Source organism: Eleutherodactylus coqui, chromosome 8 (genome assembly GCF_035609145.1).
Source record: "Eleutherodactylus coqui strain aEleCoq1 chromosome 8, aEleCoq1.hap1, whole genome shotgun sequence".
NCBI lineage: Eukaryota > Metazoa > Chordata > Amphibia > Anura > Eleutherodactylidae > Eleutherodactylus > Eleutherodactylus coqui.
Genome location: NC_089844.1, coordinates 87,922,969 through 87,941,866, shown reverse-complemented (window position 1 = coordinate 87,941,866; position 18,898 = coordinate 87,922,969). Strand labels below are relative to the sequence as shown.

The 18,898-nt window shown below is 44.7% G+C and overlaps 1 protein-coding gene across 5 annotated transcripts in view; it reads left to right on the top strand.

The window, feature by feature from the left end:
• Positions 1–18,898, top strand: part of PKP4 (plakophilin 4) — a 271,047-nt gene that overhangs the window by 68,141 nt on the left and 184,008 nt on the right. For all 5 annotated transcript variants that reach the window (XM_066575995.1, XM_066575997.1, XM_066575996.1 and 2 more), the window contains exon 2: positions 16,425–16,558. In XM_066575995.1, coding sequence (XP_066432092.1) covers positions 16,430–16,558 — 129 coding nt within the window. In that variant the 5' untranslated portion in view covers positions 16,425–16,429. The remainder of the gene's footprint in view (positions 1–16,424; positions 16,559–18,898) is intronic.

Below are 18,898 nucleotides of genomic sequence, written 5' to 3'. Positions count from 1 at the left end.
ATTGTCGTTTGAATGAAAAAAATGTGACAACTTTTTTTGCTTTCAAATGTTGAGCGTTTACACGTACAGATAATCATTTGAAACCCTTGCCATTTCCCTCATTAGCTATGTAAACACTGTATATGTTTGCTCAGGTGATCGTGTGTTTATGCGAGGAATCTCTGGCCAGAAGGTTTTTAATTAGTGCAAAGAAAAATCCATTGTCTACTGCTGTCTGAGTCATTGTGCTTGGCTGAGCAAACAATCACCCCTCCCCGCAAGTCGTTTGAAAGACCGAACAACTGAACGACTGCCATTTAAACCTAAGGATAAGCAAACGAACGGCTAAACTACAAGTGAATGAATCGTGCATGATGGCTTCACGTTTACACGTAACAATTACTGCTCACTTTCGTGCGATAATCATTGCGTGTTAATGGGCCTTACGTCACTAATGGGTGTCTGGCAGTTATGGGACTAGTAAAGCATGCTATGCTACGTAGCTTCCATAGATGTTCACTTTAGTGAGACCTACTGAAACGGCGCTGGGCTGAAGCACTTGGCTTTCTCCGTAGGCCCCTGCTGGCTGGTCGGTAAGTAACAGCAGTGGTTAACCATCTCGGATGGGATGACCCCTTTAAGTTCCTACAGTTCCGTTAAGGGTAAATATGGTTGCAGTGAATTCCTTTCGATCTGTAATTGTTCTAGATCTTTTAACCCCTTCACTGCCAGGGCAGCCTGGATTTTCTTGAGTCCCCCTTTTTTTTTTTTGAACGCTTCATGTTTTGTTGAGCAGAAAAGCTTCGATTCAGCAATTCATTGTTGAGGCTGCGCTTATTGACCGTGACGCGGCTGGTTCAATACTACGATTGTGAAACTTTTTAATCGCCATCCTTTTCTCGAAGTATGTATATAATAGCTCCAACAATCAAGTTTTTATTGAAAGGCAGCACTGTTTGTTATTGATCCCAGAGAAATGAGCTATGGGATAACTGGCATCCAGACGCTCATGGCAGTACAGTAATTATTATTATGGGGTTTTTTGCTTATTTTGTGTGTTTCCTTTTAAATACATAGTGTGTGTTTTTTTTTTTTTTGTTTTTTTTTTCCTTTTTTTCCCTTTTTTGTTGTATTTCTTGTTTTTTATGTTTTTAAAATTTTAAGGGCTCATGCCCACGGATGTATGTGTAAGACGCATTTGGCAGCTATACATTCTGCCGGCAAAGACTGCTTATGGCAATGCATATACCCGCAAATCACATTTTCATGCGCAGTGTGCTTTTTATTTTGGGGTTTTTTTTTTGCGTATGGAAATGCTGGCCATACAAGTGTATAGGGGCTCATGCTGCGTACAAACACAGAGAAATAAAGCGTACTGCGATTTATCTTGCGTATCGATGCGCAGTGTCTACACGCTGGTGTGCATTAATCAATGAAAGTCTATTGACTCCATTCGCCATGTCTCACATTTCCGTGCAACGCATAAGTGAAACGCGGTGAGAACACAGTCGTGGACATGAGCCTTTGGGCTAAATTCATATTGGCGCTAGGGATTCAGTTTTCCTGCTCCATTATGAGAGCGATTAACTGATCAAAACTGTGCAGAACAGACCCCATTGACTATAATGGCATCCGTTTGGTTCCTCCACTTGTCTGGCATTTTTACCTGCCGAATAGTCCTGCATGCACGACTTTTTTGGCCGACATTTCATGCCAACTCTGCCCCAGAGGCTCTGAAAGGAGCCGCCATTGCACATGTGAATGGATCTCTTGCTTTATATTACACTCTGTCGCAGATCTGGCTGATAATACTGAAAGAAAGTATTGCATGCAGCGTTCGTTCTTCCGTCCAAAGGCTGGGTGGGAAGCGAGTGGACCCCATCATGGTCAGTGGGGTCTGTCCGGCTCTGTTCGTTCCCGTCCTGACACCGAACCGTTCGGCCGCGGGGATTCCGCTGTCTGCTCTCCAAATGGAATCCCCAACGCAGATGTGAAACCACTCGAACGCAATTGTATTTACTTCTTCAAAAGCAGAAATACAACATTCCTACATGTTTGTAGAAGAAACAGTCGGTAGCATGAATGTATTTCTAGTTGAAGAGCTGTTTTATCTAGGGACACGGGCTGCGAAGAGTATTTGTAGAAAATAGATTTCATTCAGCTGCTTGCGAGAAGATGACGTACAATCATTTTACCTTTCCAGATATTTGTGCCGGTTTCTTTCACATAAAGCAGAAAACAAACAGCTAATGTCTATTGTTAGAATGCGGCACCTAATTAGGGGTCTGCTGCTGATGACCCTGATGAGTAACACTTTAAGCGATCCTCTGGTCTCAGAACAGGATTGCACCAGAGTCGGGGGGAATGTTCTCTTACCTGGCGCCCTTCTTCATTCTTCCAATATGGCTGCGGCGACTCTTAGACTACCTGTTGTACATTGAGCACTGGAGGTGAATTGGTAGTTTATTATTGCACACTTCTCTGATTGGCCAGCGCTGGCCAATCCAAAAGCAGCCTGCAGAATCTGATTCCTAATGCACAAGGTGGATCGAGTAGTGCTGAGCGCCCAACCATCTGTGAAGAATGAAGAACTTTCTAGGAACAGGCAGATTCTAATGCCACTTTAACATGCAAATTTGTAGCACAAATTCCATGACCAGCCATCGAAAAAATCTGCTTTGTGAACTGGAGTCTATGAATATGTAGCCGTTTTGACAGAAAAGCTGTGGCTCTGATACTGCAGGTTAATGAGTCGGCTGCGCAAGTCTCTCCGTGAAATAACATTTTTGGTTTTTTTTTTTTTGTATTTTATACCGGCATCGCTGCTTTTTGTTCTCGAGCAGTAAAACGGTATCCTGTCCCAGCTTCAAATCCAATCTTTATTTCCATCTGATGTTGCATTGAAGTGATGTTTCAAGGATACACTGTACATTGTGAGGCGTATAGGAAGTATAATTGCAGTGAATGGATATGATGTATGGCATCAGATCGGTATCCCACCTCGCTCTGTAAACAATAGGCCGCATTTAGGAGATTAGAAATCCATTCACATCTCTGCAGAATAATACATCTATCTAGGAAAATAGAGCTGGAAAAGAATTGGAGACTCCAGTGTTCTGCCGGCGTCATCTTGCTATGGGTAATAGGGACTTTATTGGCAGAGTTTCTTTTTGGCAAAACCATGACGTGTGAACACAGCCTAAGAATCTAGGGGCTATAAGGCTCTATTCACAGTTGAATCATGGCTCCTATTCATAATGGAAACCACGTCCAAATGACCGATTTGTAGCACGATGGATGTCTCTATGTCTTGGCGGATGCTGTTGACTTGTAATGGGGTTAGGGGCAGGACTTCTAATTCCACTGTGATGCCCTGAATGGAGCTCCTGACGGTAATGTGAATAGAGCCTGATGGGGTTTATTGGGGTGACCTTTTAGAATTTTGCCTTTTTAAAGGAATGAAAAATATTCTATGCAAATTTTTTGTTTGGCAAACGGCTTTAATTGAAAAGCAAACTGCTCTCAAACATGTTCACCAGGGCTGTGGAGTTGGACTCCTTTTTGGGTTGACCCAGTAGAAATATACGGACTCCAACTCCTGGTTGAAAGTTCTATCCATTTTGATCCGTTGACTCTGGGCTGACTATTAGACACTTTATGGATCAGCCCTCTCCACATGGTTGTTTTGTACTGCTTTTTCATTTTGTAACATGGCTATGTTCTAGTCCTAGGCCTGGAAAAATGGGAAGGGGTGGATAAAGATCTCCTCCACTATATACCACCAACATACTTCATACTACTGTGATGGGACCCCTTGCGGCTGTAGGTTCGGCCCCATCTGGGATGGGACCCCTTGCGGCTGTAGGTTCGGCCCCATCTGGGATGGGACCCCTTGCGGCTGTAGGTTCGGCCCCATCTGGGATGGGACCCCTTGCGGCTGCAGGTTCGGCCCCGTCTGCGATGGCACCGCTGGCGGCCGCAGGTTCAGCCCCGTCTGCGATGGCACCGCTGGCGGCTGCAGGTTCGGCCCCGTCTGCGATGGCACCCCTGGCGGCTGCAGGTTCTGCTGCAGATGTGAAACTGCCTTTATACAATTCCCCAATAAACAGGTTTGCCAGCAGCACAGCTTCCTCACCATAATATGGTAGGACAGGTTTATGATGCCCAGTCACCAAAGGATCCGATCCCGAGGTCCACTTCATCCACAGAAAATAGGTAGCAGTGACAGCATAGAAGGTGTAAATAAAACGTTCCTTTATTCCTCCATAGTTTACATGCAACGTTTTTGCTTGAAAAAGACTCCTTTTGGAGTCGAACCGTTGCATGTGAACTATGGAGGAATAAAGGAACGTTTTATTTGCACCCTCTATGCGGTCACTGCTACCTATTTTCTGTTTATACAATTCCCCGACGCTGTCACTCAGCTTTTCTGGCCAGTCTAATAATGACCCATAACACATAAAGGAGCTAATGCCATTTTTTTTCCCGGTTGTCCACCTAAAACTGTCTGCTGCTAAAGCCACTGATAATGGCGAACCCATTATATTCAGCGTCACAGCATGGGTTAACTTAAACGCTAAACTTCACATCTAATGGCCAACACGGAGTTCACGGTTTGTGGGTTTTGTGTTTTTGTTTTTTTATGCATTATTTTTTTCCTTATGTAGCCCACGTCCTGAGCGCTCCCCACCCGGCCGCGGTGTGACTGCCAGAATGTAGAGTTGTGACCCTTTGTACTGGGGATCCGGGCGGTTCAGGCTGCAGGTTACAGTCGCTTACAGTCCGGCCCGTTAACAAAACTGTCTCTCCCTGGAATTTCTTAAAATAAACATTTAGATTTACTCTCTTACTCCCTAGTGGGCTTATATAAGGATGACTCCTTTTTAACCCTTTATAGAACGGGCAGATATAATTTTTATTAGTTGCTTTTGCTAAATCCTAGTTGCTCTTAAATCTTGATAGGAAATTCTACTTGTTGTGACCATTGTGTTAGAACGCTAGTTAAGCTATTTCCTAAAGTAACATTTCTGCAATCCATTCCCTGTTAACTAGAAATCCCCAAAAGATATATAATCTGCCTCATTCACTGCGCACCCAGCACTAGTTCTATAATCTCTGATGGTCTCCAGTAGCAGTATAAAGGCCTGGTTTATGGCCCTTAGGTACTTAAAGGGCCAACAGCACCATAAACTAACTTTTGGTGGTAGTGGAGGTGACTTGGAGCCGGGCGATTGCATATTTTTTTTTTTATATTCGCCCTCTCTCCCAATCCCACACTGACACCCACTGAAGTCTGTGTACAGCATGAAAATCGGACTCTTTTCAGATTGCTGTGCTTTCTCTCTCCCATAGAAGTCTATGGAGAGCACACACAGCAATTTGAAGATGGTCATATTTTCATGCCACACATGATCTTCAGCAAGGGGGTACTGCGGGTTTGGGAAAGCGGTTGAGTCGAAAAATCACCCAGCTTCCCCATCACCTGCCCTAACGACACGTTTAGCACCATAACTCAGTTTATGGTGTTGGTGGGAGGGGATATGATCCATTTAACATGAGGTTCGTCCTCTAGCACTATCCATGGGCTACAGTTAACAAGCTTGTCAATCAGGGCTCGTTTACTTCAGTTCTACAAGGACCAGGAATCGCTGGGACATTGATTACTATGCCCGTGTATCCCCATGGAATTAGCTGTACATCTCCCCTCTCACATTGGGAGATGTGCAGCCAAACATCCAGCATGTTTATGCTTGCTACAAAGAAACGATCAGCCAACAAGTGAGCGCTCGCTGGTTTGTTGGCTGATTATTCTCCATTTTGCATGGCCCAACAATGGGGGCATACATTTGGAGGAAGGTTACCCTGATAATAATTGGGCCTTCGCAGGGTGACAATAGGCTATTATGGTAGCTTAGGGCCTAGTAAAGTCTCCCATGCCTGGCTTTGCATGGATTGCCTATTAAGCATGGTCTCAAAATCGATTTATTTTCTATTCACAGGATCGGGGATAACTTCATAGTTGATGGGGGGCTCACCATTGAGACCCCCACTAATCCTGAGAACGGGGATCCCGGTTTCCCTCTTTTCATCATTATGACGTTGTTACTCCCACCCGCAGTGATGTCAGACTGAAATGGACCGCTGGCCGTGCAAGCGAGGCCGCTACTCCATTAATTTCAATGGGGCTGTTAGAAATTGCCCAGTGCTTGTACTCTATCTCCAACAGTCCCAATGAGAGTGATTGGAGCAGCACTGCGCATGCGTGACGGACGTCCCATTCAGACTCCTCACTGCAAGGGGTGCAGTAAGCCGTAGGGAGGAGGACGAGAAATATAGCATGCCCGTTTTCGGTATCTGTGGGGGTTTTAGCAGTGAGACCCCCACTGTTTATATTATGTTCTCTGTCCTATAACTTTTAGATTTGGGGATGACCCCTTTTAATAGGCAACATGAAAGAGTACTAGTTACTGTAATACTCAAGTATGTGCATTTGCTGGTAAACTTTCCCGGTGGACGTACGGCATGGGAACGGTTTACCTTCATGTCATGTTCCCCTTTGGATCATTACCAAGGGTCCGAGTACCGTGGCCCCTCATCATTTTTTTTTTTTTATACCCAGCATACAAATATGGAGAACAGAACCCCTTTTTTCCAAGCTGCAAAATATACAAATATATTGTATTCTGCTTCTAGACACCGACCGTTTGTCACTACAGCCCGAATTAATGTCTTCTACACAGTTTTTCAGAATAAAACGTATTCCCTTGGTGATTGACGTTGCTTTATGAAATGCGTAGTATTTTTCTCATCTCTATTTATCTGTCCTAAACAGTCACATGTACGGCAAGGTGGTGATCAATCAATGTCCTATTCACCGCCGCTTTAATGGAAAATGTCTGCGAGGAAGAGGGAAGAGTTGGATTTCCTCATTTTTATTTTGAGTTGTGAGAATTTCTTCGTCCTTGGTTGCGGCGTGCACTTGGCGCAGTCACGTTATGTGGCTTAGCTGGGATCATTGCAGGACAGAAGCACAGGTTTTCTAATCAAGGTGCCTGGGAATCTGAGTGTTTGTAAGACTAAACACAAGATATGCCGCCGGCACGTCTGACGGAGCAGCGCAGAGTCAGGCTCGAGCAAACCACCGTACACAGTCCACCGTTTGTAAATTTAACCCGTCCTCACCCTGCTCATAGTCTTAAAGAAACTTCTGATTCACACCAACTTTTGATTCACACACACGTAAGTCCTGGAGATACGTGATGAAAGGATATTTCTGTTTGGTCTTCCCGTCAGTCATCCCATTGACTATCATTAGTCATCATTTCTTCATTCTGAAGTGGCTGCTCACAAGATCTGTTTTATGTCGGCCCCCGGAAGAGAGTAAATGATTGACCCAGAGTCGGCAACGACTTCATGGTTACTCTACGGGTCAACTCTCACCATTTTTGTCTATGAAGTACAGCTTCTCTTGACTATTCATGCCACCGTGCGCCATGATTGTGTCTAACCAACTAGTTCTTGGACGACAACTTCTTGGAGAACCACTGACAAATCCCAGCATAATATACTTCCCCACTCAGTTTGCTTGCATGAGGTGTCCAAAATAAGATGGCTTAAGCTTAGTAAATAATCGTAATGAAATTCGAGGATAGACCGGGAACGATAGAGTTGGCAATGATTGGCAAACCGCTTTTGACCTTTTAGAGCCCTTTAACACAGTCTGATCATCAAACAGATTCTCCGGAACCCAAAAGATAATCATTCAGTGTAAATGCCTGCATAACAAACAATAATTCGACGATCGGCTCGTTGACTGTGAGTGGGGGTGGGTGGGTCAAGGATTGCTCCGTCACCATTCACTGAGCGATACTTGCTCTTGTGTGAAAGCAGGGGAACCTCTGGGATGTCTATTGGGCGATGCAGCACCTGATAATTTACCCATGTAAAAGGGCCCTTAGTCATAGGGTGCATCTTAAGAAAGTCACTGGAGCATGAGTTGCATATCTAAGGGTGGTATAGTGGGGAGGTAATTGGCCACGACCACATTGTGTCCACATTGCGGCAAGCTTAATTTTACCAACCGTAGAACAGCGTTCAGGCATTGCATTACTTGAGGGACTGATGCCGCCAGCCTTCTCATGAGGAACCAGGACAGGGTTCTCCTAATCTAGCATAGCTGGGAGAGTCTGGAGATACCATGGCTCTCCGGACAGAAGAATTGCAGTTGGCGCTGGGACAACTGTCAGGTGCTTTTAGTATCCAGCAATCGTCCCGTGTAAAAGGACCCTTAGTCGGGCACGTAGCGCTCTGCTTTTCTTCAACGGTTGCATAGAGTTGAATGTAACGACTGCTGCATGCTCAAGTTTCTCCTCGCTGTTTGATGCATTGAGGAGGAAATGCGTACACCAAACCCCAGCAATCAGATATTTATCAACCAATGCAACTCAATTTTAAAGGGATATTCCAGTAATTAAGATTTATCACCTTATAAGATAGGTGGGAACTGTCTGATCTCTGAGACCCCCAACCAATCACTAGAGCAGGGGTCCTGAACCTTCTGTTCCTCTTCACTGCACAACCGCAGCTAGGAGTGTTTGAATCAAGTGGCAGCTAAACATACTGCCTGCGGCTCCATTTATTGTCTATAGTGGAAGAATATGGTGCCTCACCCAAACTCCAAACCAACGTCCTTTTTGTCCACGATCAGACTACACAAGGTTGACTTTGTAGTCTGTAACCATAGAGACACACAGGTCTGCATCGGAGCTGTAAACAAAAAGTATGATTATTATTTTTTTTTTCTTTATTGAGACCATTTGTAAATCTGCTTCATTCCTGCCATCTTATTTGGAGCAATTAATAGAAATGTAATCTTCCTCCCCAGCTGAGGGCTCTACTTGCACAGGCGAGTCGACTGCGGTACGTAGAGCAAATAATGGCGCATGTCTAACGCGTTTCTATCACTCAGCTTGAGGCCTGCTATTGCGCATTGTAATACAGGGCTCATCTGTGACCCTGGCTACATCTCATCAGTCGATGCTGTAATGACAACTTATTTACCTGTTGGATTCTGAGACCTTGAGAAATAAACATGAATTCATCATCTTTTTTTCTTTAGTAATGTTCCCAAGCTTTGAAACCATGGCATTCGGCTGGTCTGGGCATAAAAGGTCAGACAATATTATCTGGGTTGTTTGCAATGCTATTAATTGCTCTCCCGTTGTTCTGGTCTACCGGGCACCGTTGCACGAAAGGGCATCGTACAGCGGAGCTGAAAGGTAAATGTTCGCCATCCTTCTTATGGATTAAACAACAGGCTTATTTGCGAAGAGTGTGCAAGGGAAATGTATAGGCCAAATCCGTGACAACCCATTATTTTTTGACACTGGCCACACTTTTGAAAATTTCACAGGGAAGAAGATGATTGCAGCCAAGGTTCATGGCAAATCCAAGATTCACTTGTGAAGATTTGACAATGTGAGGATTGTCATGATTGCTATTTTTTCCCTTCTCTTTTTTTATGTAATCTTAGGTTTTTGATGTTTTTATGCTTCTGTTGCAACTTATTCATCTTTATATATATATATATATATATATATATATATATATATATATATATATATATATATATATATATATATATATATATATATATATATATATATATATATAAATATAATATATATATATAATCTTATATCGTACTAATGAGCTCCGAGAATGTAGTTGTTTTTCTTTATGGTACATTTATACTCCATCTCCAGTCCACACAAATGCCTTCGAATTCAGCCTAGAAGCACCTCTTCCTTTTCCCCTTTCGTAATGTAGTTCCCGCTACAAAGGTGGAAGTCAAGTTCAGTTCCCTCCAACTTTTTTATATTAAAGGGGTTATGCCATGATTGAAAGTTATCCCCTATCCCCAGGGTAGGGAATACCTTTCAGATCCGTGGTGGTCTAACTGCTGGCAGCCCCCACCGATCCTAAAAACAGGGCTCCGGCTCATTCTGAGGGGAGGGCAGTGACAGTTGCACTTGCACACTGCCGCTCCATTCTTTTCAATGGGAATGCTGGAGATAGCCCAGCTTTTGAAATTGGCCGTATACTGCGGTCCTGTTGAAATGAATGGAGTGGCGGTGCACACGTGCCGTCAACGCTGCCCTCATTTGTAGACCTTGTGGGTTCCTGATGGTCAGACCCTCACTGATCCTGAAATTGAACTGTATTCAGTGACTAGGGCGCAATTTTAAACCATGGCACAAGCTCTTTAATGTTTGAAACTGACTGGTGGCACAATCGGGACTGTGGGAGTTGGTAAGCCAAACTTCAGACTAGTCTAGATTTCCACTCCAACTTTGACTACCTCATAAATTGCTCATTTATAATAAGTCATACATTTACAGCAGTAAAATGTTACTATTGGACATATCGTTTTATATGGCGTTGGAGTCGGTACATTTCTTCCAGATCCACCGAAAACGGACTCCGATGCCACAGCCCTGGCATAGCTGAACCCATTGTTTTCAGTAGGATTCCTAGTTGTGCCATTTTGCTTTATCATTGGGTAGGCTTTTAAAACATGGCCGATAGCAAGTTGTGGCTGGGATTCTCAGGCATAACTTGCATTGGACGGCAGGTGGATATCCCGTTAGCGCTGTCTGATATGCGAGACGCTGCACATTACATGTACTTCTCTCGTACGAGAATCGGACAAGAATAGGACATGCAGTGATTTCATGCAGCAATTTTTCAAACTCAGACTGTTAGACCGAGAGAAAAATGGCTCATCTGAATGAACCCATACAAATGAATGGATTCTTTCCCCATGCCAGTTCCATCCTTTTCAGCGTTTGACAGAACTTTGGCGGGAAAATCGTCCCTGGAAATACACCCTCCGTCAAGCTTGGAGGGAAGTTGCAGGCTATGTTCCTTAAGCTGACCATAGGGCCAATGTTCTGCTGGATGGGAAGAATTAGATAACCCATTTGGGCCCATTGTTCCATCAAGCAGAACTTTGTTTGAAAGCTTATGGAGTGGATTCCCCACCCTGGTACAGCAACCATTCGTTCACATGTGCAGTAAGTGAGGGCAGCCGTTCAGGTTTCTAAAAACTTTTTAGACTGGTGGTCATGTGTTTGTGGCTCTTATGAAGGAGTTTAAGGGTTTCTTTTAAATGGCAACTACAAAAACAAAAAAACGCAAGAATGCTATACCCGGAGCCTACGTAGTGTCACGAGTTGGTTTATCAATGAGATTGAGCACTTGCCTGCCCTTTTGCGCTGGACCTCAGGAGCTGATGGAAATGTGGTACAATGATGGGTTTTGGTGAATAATTCCAGGCTTTCTGTATTTTTTTTCCCATTTTCACTTTTTCTTTGTTGCTTCATTTACATTTTTGCAGCATTGCCTAACCGTTGAGTGCGTCATTGTTTTGCTTGTAGTCGATAATTACAGCCTTGAGCTGTGTTCCATCGTGACTCTGCATGTGGGACTTGTGGTTTCCTCCTGTGGTTAAAAGTGCAAGCCACCCTCCGCTATCTGAAATGTGGCTTGAAATCATCGTATTTGTATAAATGCATTAACGTACCTTTCCACGGGGCGATTCTCATCTGAATACTTGCTAGAAACGGCAAATTCGGCCGATAGTTGTCCCATAATCATGTGTCTGCTGACTGGTCGCTGAGCGATAATTCTCTCTAGTCGATAGTCGTTCGCTCACCTAAAACATTGGCGTTGGTTGTTTGATTGCGTTGGAAACCGACAAAGCAATAACTTGGAGGAAGGGGCTCAGTGTAAAGGTGCCAATTAGATCTGGTGTTTTTGCAATACTTTTACCAAAATATTCAGTGGTGTCGGGGAAAATGGGAAGGAATGCGACCGCACAGGACTGATTTTCTACCGCAAAATTCCCACCATGGATTGTGCCACACGCTCAGTTCCGTAAAATCCACAACGAAGAAACTGTAAGATCTGAATGTTACATGATGCCGTGCAGCGGATCTTGCTGTAGATTTGCTGCATACATTAGTAGGGGGGTGAAAATTCGTAGACTAATTAGACGCGCTCCGGATCTGAAGTCTGCGCCGCAGGTCAGTTTGCGCCGCAGGCTTTCTGCGAAGCTTGTGGATGCGATTTCTTGAACTATAATAGTTGATTGTACTATAATACACTGCAGTTTTTCTGAACGTACATTTGCGGCAGAAAATCCACATTGTATATTCGTCACCTGCGAAGACGCCCTAAATATACATTAAAGGGAATCTGGCAAACGGGCTTCTCCCCACCCACATAATCTAGAATGACTGCTTTCTCCCTGCTTGTGCATAGGGAGAGAGCAGCCACTCTACCTGATGTCCGCGGGCAGAGGCTGACGCCGTGCCACCGTAGTGATGTGGAGCTCCATTCAGAACCACATTTTTCTGCTACTTATGCAGAAAAGAAGAAAAAAAAATCTATGGTTTTGAAATGGGCATTTGCCCTTTTTTTTTCTCTTATGGTTTTTCTGCAAAAATACAATTTAAAAAAAAAAATCATTTATTATCTTGTGATCTCCATTCTGAGCAGCTCTGATCTACTTGGGTTCATGTTTTCTGAAACTAGTCAGTTCACTATCTGAGTGATGGAGTTGCATAAATCCTACCACAGCTCCTGTCAGACAGTTCAAATAGAGGAGATCACAGCTTAGCCTCCTGACTGTATACTTATGGGCTGTAGTTTATTAAGGTGAATATAGCAGATAATAATGAAACTGTCTCTCCAGCAAGCAGGAATGGTACAGCCTCTTACTAATGTTGTGCTGATGCATCATGGGATAGATTTGAAACAAAGTTAGAAGAAGGAAAAAAAATCTTGTGACGGTGCTCAATAAGCATCAGACAGGGGACTGCACTGCATGAAGTGGCAGCAATACACAGAGGAGACTTCTACAGTGTAAGAAAAGGTCAGGGCCGGAGTTCCCCAAGTCCAAATAGATTATTAACCCATCTACTTATTGTACTGGTGCCTATGTGCCATCTATGCCAAAGAACCGATGAAGCCAATGTAGTAGACGTTTAGCTATTGGTGGACCACAAGTCCCAGCAAGCACATCGCACACTTAAGTAACACCAGCGAGAAGATTTTCTCAGATTACATTGAACGTTTTCTCCAAAGAAGCGGGCCTGGTGGCGAATCTACTGTTGCTATGGAAACCTATAAGGCTGTAATTGGATTTTAAGTAATTTCTTTATTCTTTAGTAGGGCGAACATATATACAGTATATACATATTTGTAAGCTTGGCTCAGTTGGTGGTTGGAACTAACAAGACTCTTGGAAAGGTCAGATGCCGCATATTAATAAAGGCTCATAAAGACGCCGCCGCCCATAGATTTACAACTTCACTACTGGGACTGATTTGCCAGTTTACATAAGCGTTTCCGCCAATTAGCGTAGAAAGTCAGAGTCACACAAGGAGCCGGGGATAAGGCGAAATGTTTCTGCGTGTTACAAAATCATAGCTTGTGATTTGTCAGATTAATCAGTTGAATGACTCCTTTAATTGCCGCTGTGGAGGTTCCGGGGGAACGTGTGCGGTTGTGTATTTTGAGGACGTCTGCGGGCTTGTGTCACATTGTTTCTCATAGTCTAGTTATAATGGAGCTAAGCTCTTTCTATATAACTACAGAACAATCAGGGTTCATTAAAAGTGCAGCCAGCCAAGTGTCGGTCACGGTTTGCTTATTTGTGCAATTTTATAAATGTTTTCTGTGAAGTGTTTTCGGCTTAGCTAGTTATAATGAAAGTTACGGCACGTAATGAGGATTTGTTTTGGCCTCCTAAATTCATTTCCTTAAAGGGAACTTGTTCACACGTGGGTAGTATACAGGAGGAGACATTACTTGAAGGTCCTAGGCCCCCTGATTATATAAAATCTGGAGCAGCGCCCCCCAACATTTACAATGCTGATATCTTGTTTCATGGCGTGGAAAACATTGGTCGCCTTGAGTTGACCAAGGACAGATGGTGCCCAGAGGTGTGGTGCCGGTATATGTAAAACAGTCTGAGTTGTTGACTGTTCCTAAACCACGATATGAAAGGTTTACCAAGATTGCCTGAACCATGGATAGACATCCAACAGAAGATCACACAGCAGCAGGCCACATAGGGGTGATCCTAGAGGTGAGCGTCCGGTGGCGCGTCTAGTATCACAGTGGACCAACTAACCCAACAGTACAACAGTGGGGCATTGGACAAATTTCCTCAATGACCATGCGGCATACCTTGCATCACCTTGGGTTTAATAGCCAAAGACAGACAAGGATGCCACTGATGACCACGCGTTATCACCAACACCTCCTCACACAGGACCAGGAAAGACTAAAGTGGACCTTGAATATATGGCAGAAGGTTGTCTGGAGGGACAAGTCACCTTTCTGCAGAACTAGGATGGCTGGGTCCATATCTGGAGTAAACGGCATGAAGCTGTATCCCCCATGTGTTGGGACTCAACAGGCCTGTGGTGACAGTGTCGTCATCCCGGAAGCATTTTCCTGGCATGGCCTAGGACTGTTGGTCGTCATAGCACAATCCTTAAATGGTTAACGCTACAGGGACTTCTTGCCTGACCATCTGCAACTGTATGTTCAGGAAGTCTTCCCTTACCACAGTGCCATTTTTCTACAGTACAATGCTTCAGGTCATCGAGTTTGGATCACTGCGAAGTGGTTGGAGGAACACAACAATGAATTCTCCACGCTGCCTTGGCTCTTGAAACCGGACTGTAACCCAAATTGATCATGTTTGAGACCTGCTGGAAGGGCTGTGAGATCTGCTCCTACTTATCTGCAAATTGTGCACCAACTGATGGAGGATGTTTGCCACCTTGTGGAATCTGTTCCCCAATGTCTAAAAGCCATGTTCATCCAAAAAGGTGGCAAAACCCATTATTGAGTAGGTATTCCGAATGTAGGGATTGTTCAGTGTAAATCTTTTTGTACACAATGGTGGCACAGTATCGGCTCGGGTGCACACGGTGTATTCCCTCATGGCAAGAGGACTTGAGCTTCTGCCTTGTGTACATAGGGTATTATGCCCTAACCTGTTCTCTCCTGGGCTTAAGAATAACCTTGAACTTTAAGGCCGCCTGCAGACGAGCGGAAATCCCGCCGCGGAATTTCCCGCGGGATTTCCGCCGCTGAAAGTCTGCATAGGAGTGCATTACAATACGCACTCCTATGCAGACGGCCGCGGTTTGGCCGCGCGAAATCTCGCGCGGCAAACAAACCGCGGCATGTTCTAATTTTGTGCGGAGCACGCACTCACCTGGCCGCCGGCTCCGGTCTGCGCATGCGCCGGCTGCGCGGCAGCCGGCACATCAAAGAGCCGGGGCCGCCAGGCGCGGGTGAGTACGCGCTCGTCCCTGCAGGCCCTGGGGTCGGATCGCGCGGCGAGATTTCTCGCTGCCGGATCCGACCCGCTCGTCTGCAGGCGGCCTAAAGCATATGGACAGCTTTGCACTGAGACTATTTTATTGTTCATTTGCTTTGCTTTCTAGTTGCAAAATTAAGGAACTCTCAAAAGGTCTTCAATAAAAATGTCACAGATTTTTGCTGTGATGGCCTGTGCACCTCCTTCACATAGCCGGCTGTCCTGCTGCTTCTGCTGTGTCAGCTCTCTGCTCTCTGCTCTCCTTCTCTTGTCTGAGCTAGTAATGAGAGGGATATTCCTATCTGTGCCATCTATGACATACGCCACCCTCTGTTGCATCTGCTTCAGTAGAGAGGTGACCTCACTTACATACGGCGTTGCCCATTGATGTCAATGACTGTTGTGGCTCATCAAATGTAGATTTACTGTGTAAACTGAACCAAAACTCCATAACTAAAGTGAATCCATGTTTTTCAAACCCCTCCGTATGGGCCGGATGTGGGTTTAATGAATTATTATAAAGCGAAGACTGGTAATTTTGGACCGTGACAGGCGCCGACATGTTAATGATGATGTCATCGACCACCCAATAAAAAGCTTTCATCACATAATTCTGCACTTCCTCTGTATGCAGGACTGTCCGCAATGACGAACGCATTAGCTCAACTACCAACAAATATTTGTGGTGCTTTTAGCATTTGCATTCCTGGCTGTTTTTCCTTATTTCCTGCTGATCGTTGGGCTGCGTGTTGAGTAAATGACGGGACGAGTCCCAACAGCCAACGCAAACCTTAATAGTAAAGTCAGGTAGTTTACACGGCAGGCAACGCCCGGCACTAATCCTGGAAAGCCTGAAACGGAAGGATATTGGACAGGTAGTAGATCGGAGTAAAACCTGCACGCTTCTCCCTTCCCTTAACTTGTTAAAAAGTGGAAATGTTCCCAAAAAGTTGTAAAAGTCTTTGTAACATGAAATAATTTTTTTTTGTATTTGCTTGTATATATTCTTATATAACAAATGTCTTTCCAATTATTTTTATAGGTGCCATGCCCGCTCCTGAGCAGACTCCCATGATGGAGGAGGGGCTGCCAAAAGCCCCCCAGGATGCTCCCCCGACCACAGGCATGGAGCCCGAGTCCACAGCCACAAACATTTTGGCATCTGTAAAAGAACAGGTAAGCTTTTATATGTGAAAAATAACCGCTATTATGTGTGGAGTTCATGTACTTGTCTCATCTGTCTGGCAACATCATTACCGAGGGTGGAGACTTGCTTCAGGTTACAAGCACAGGTCGTACAACGGATCTGTCGGGCTACACCGAGGCAGCTACGTTACCGCTTCACTTTTCAATGAAGATTAATGTTAAAGGGGTTTTGCGGGACTTTAACTATTAATGACCTATCCTCGGGATGATGGGTCATCAGTAGTTGATCAGCGGGGACCGCTGCTCAGGATACGCACCGTTCAGCTGATCCATCAGCTTGCTCTTGGTGTAGTGGGCTGGATGTCGACTTTGGTCAAGGCCAAAAGTAGTAATTGATAGTTTTTACTCACGTTGAAATCAATGGGAGGGATGCCTCTTATTAGGCTTCCAGCTCTGACTGTAATGAGGGACTGGAAGTGTAATAGGAGGCCCCCTTATATATCGCTCTTCGGCTGTTGTAGTTGGTGCTGTTTTTAACTTTTTGGTACTTTTGCTGATTTCTGGGTTTTGCTATCACACGACCGCACATGTGATCACTGCAGTCCAAGCCCAGCCTCGATCTTAGTCAGACTGAAGAATGTCCACAAGGATCTTGTGTTTGTCACATGATTGCACATCCAAGAAGTCAGTGGGGGACATAAACTACAGCTGCCAGGGAGCAACAAAATACTCAACACTTAAAATCAGGAGGGTCCAACTGCTGTGCCTGACCCAGTAGCCCAGGCCCCAGGACTTGACCGGCCTACCAGATGTCCCCCGGGGTTGTCAGTGACCAATCTGCCTCTCTAAGTGGCATTTTTCACACAAAGGCTTTGTGTGAAGCCATCCTTTGCGGTCGATGTGACGCCTTGGCATTCCTGTGAGTAATTTCTCATTAACCTTCACACGCATCACAAGCTTCCTGTAAAATCATGGACACCTACATCTTATATTACTTGCCTTTGCAAGAAGTTCCCTGCTTCTATGGACTGTCTGAGTTTAGTAGCAGCTGACTAGCACACACTTCTGTTCTGATAGGGCAGTAAAAACGTGGGATGAGAGGGGGGGGGGATAATTTGTCTGCGCAGCGATCCGTGCGTAAGCTGTGGTCACTGCTTAACCTGGGAGACACGCAGTCCAAAGCTGTGGAAATCGGGGTAACAATGACTGTAGCACTAAAATGCACTTTAAGGGGATGTCTGGAACTTTAAAAAAAAATTAAGCGAAGAGCAGGAAATGTTAAACCGTAATACTCCCTATTAATTTCCCTGATGCCCCAGTAACAATGCTCTGATTGTCCATGCTAGCCTTCATGTTCCGGCTGTGGTGACTTGCCGTACTCCACTATAGCCAATCACTGGGCTGAGGGTCCTTTTATACATGGAGATCATCTGCCTGGGCGCTGACCAACAATGAGCACGCAGTGAATACTTTTACACGGGCAGATGATTGGCGATTGTTTATGAGGTGAGTAATGATTTTTTACTTCTTTGTTTTCAGGTTTCCTGCTCTTAAATTAATTTTTTGATTCCCAGACATCCCCTTTAATACAGTCTTTAAATTTGCATAATCCACCATTGCCAGTGTGGCCAGCTGTTGAACCAGTGCAGCTTTTGAATAGGTTAAACAGAATCTGTCATCACCTTTTAAGCCCCATAAACTACGTTATAGGGCCCAAAAGGCAGGGAGCAGGGAGTCCATGGAGGTATGTTTCATATTCACCAGGTGCCCTTTTCCTGCAATGTGCCACTGTGAAATTGGCAAGCACCACATGGCTTTTTTTTAAGACTCCCCTGTTCTCATACTTTCTCATAGAGATGAATGAGAGAATGCATGTACAAGAGCTGTCTGCAAGGAGACAACCTGTATGCATGCAACAGCTTTACGGGGACTCGTCGTAGGAGCGGGGCACCCGCCATGAAACGAAGCTTCCCAGATTCCCTGTTTCTTAACCTTTGAGCCCCATAGTTTAAAGAGATTATCCAGCTATTGAATTAAAATAAATAAAAAGTTTCGCCCTCCGGATTGGCCATCAATATCTGATCGGTGGGGGTCTGCCTTCTGGGACCTCTGCCGATTATCTGATTTCAAGCTGCCACAGTGCTAATGTCAGTGTTGTCGCCTCTTCAGTGCTTTACAGCAAGCTGCTCTTACTCAGCATGCAGCGCTTCTCATAGCGATCAATTGTCCATCACCATTCTGTTTTTAAAGCTGAAGCAAAACCGCTGACTGCTGCACTTTAGTTTACAGTTCCAAAAACACAACAAAAACGGATCACGTAGTTTCCAGTTTTTGCTTTTTTTTAACGTTTCTGTCAATGGAAAACTGGAG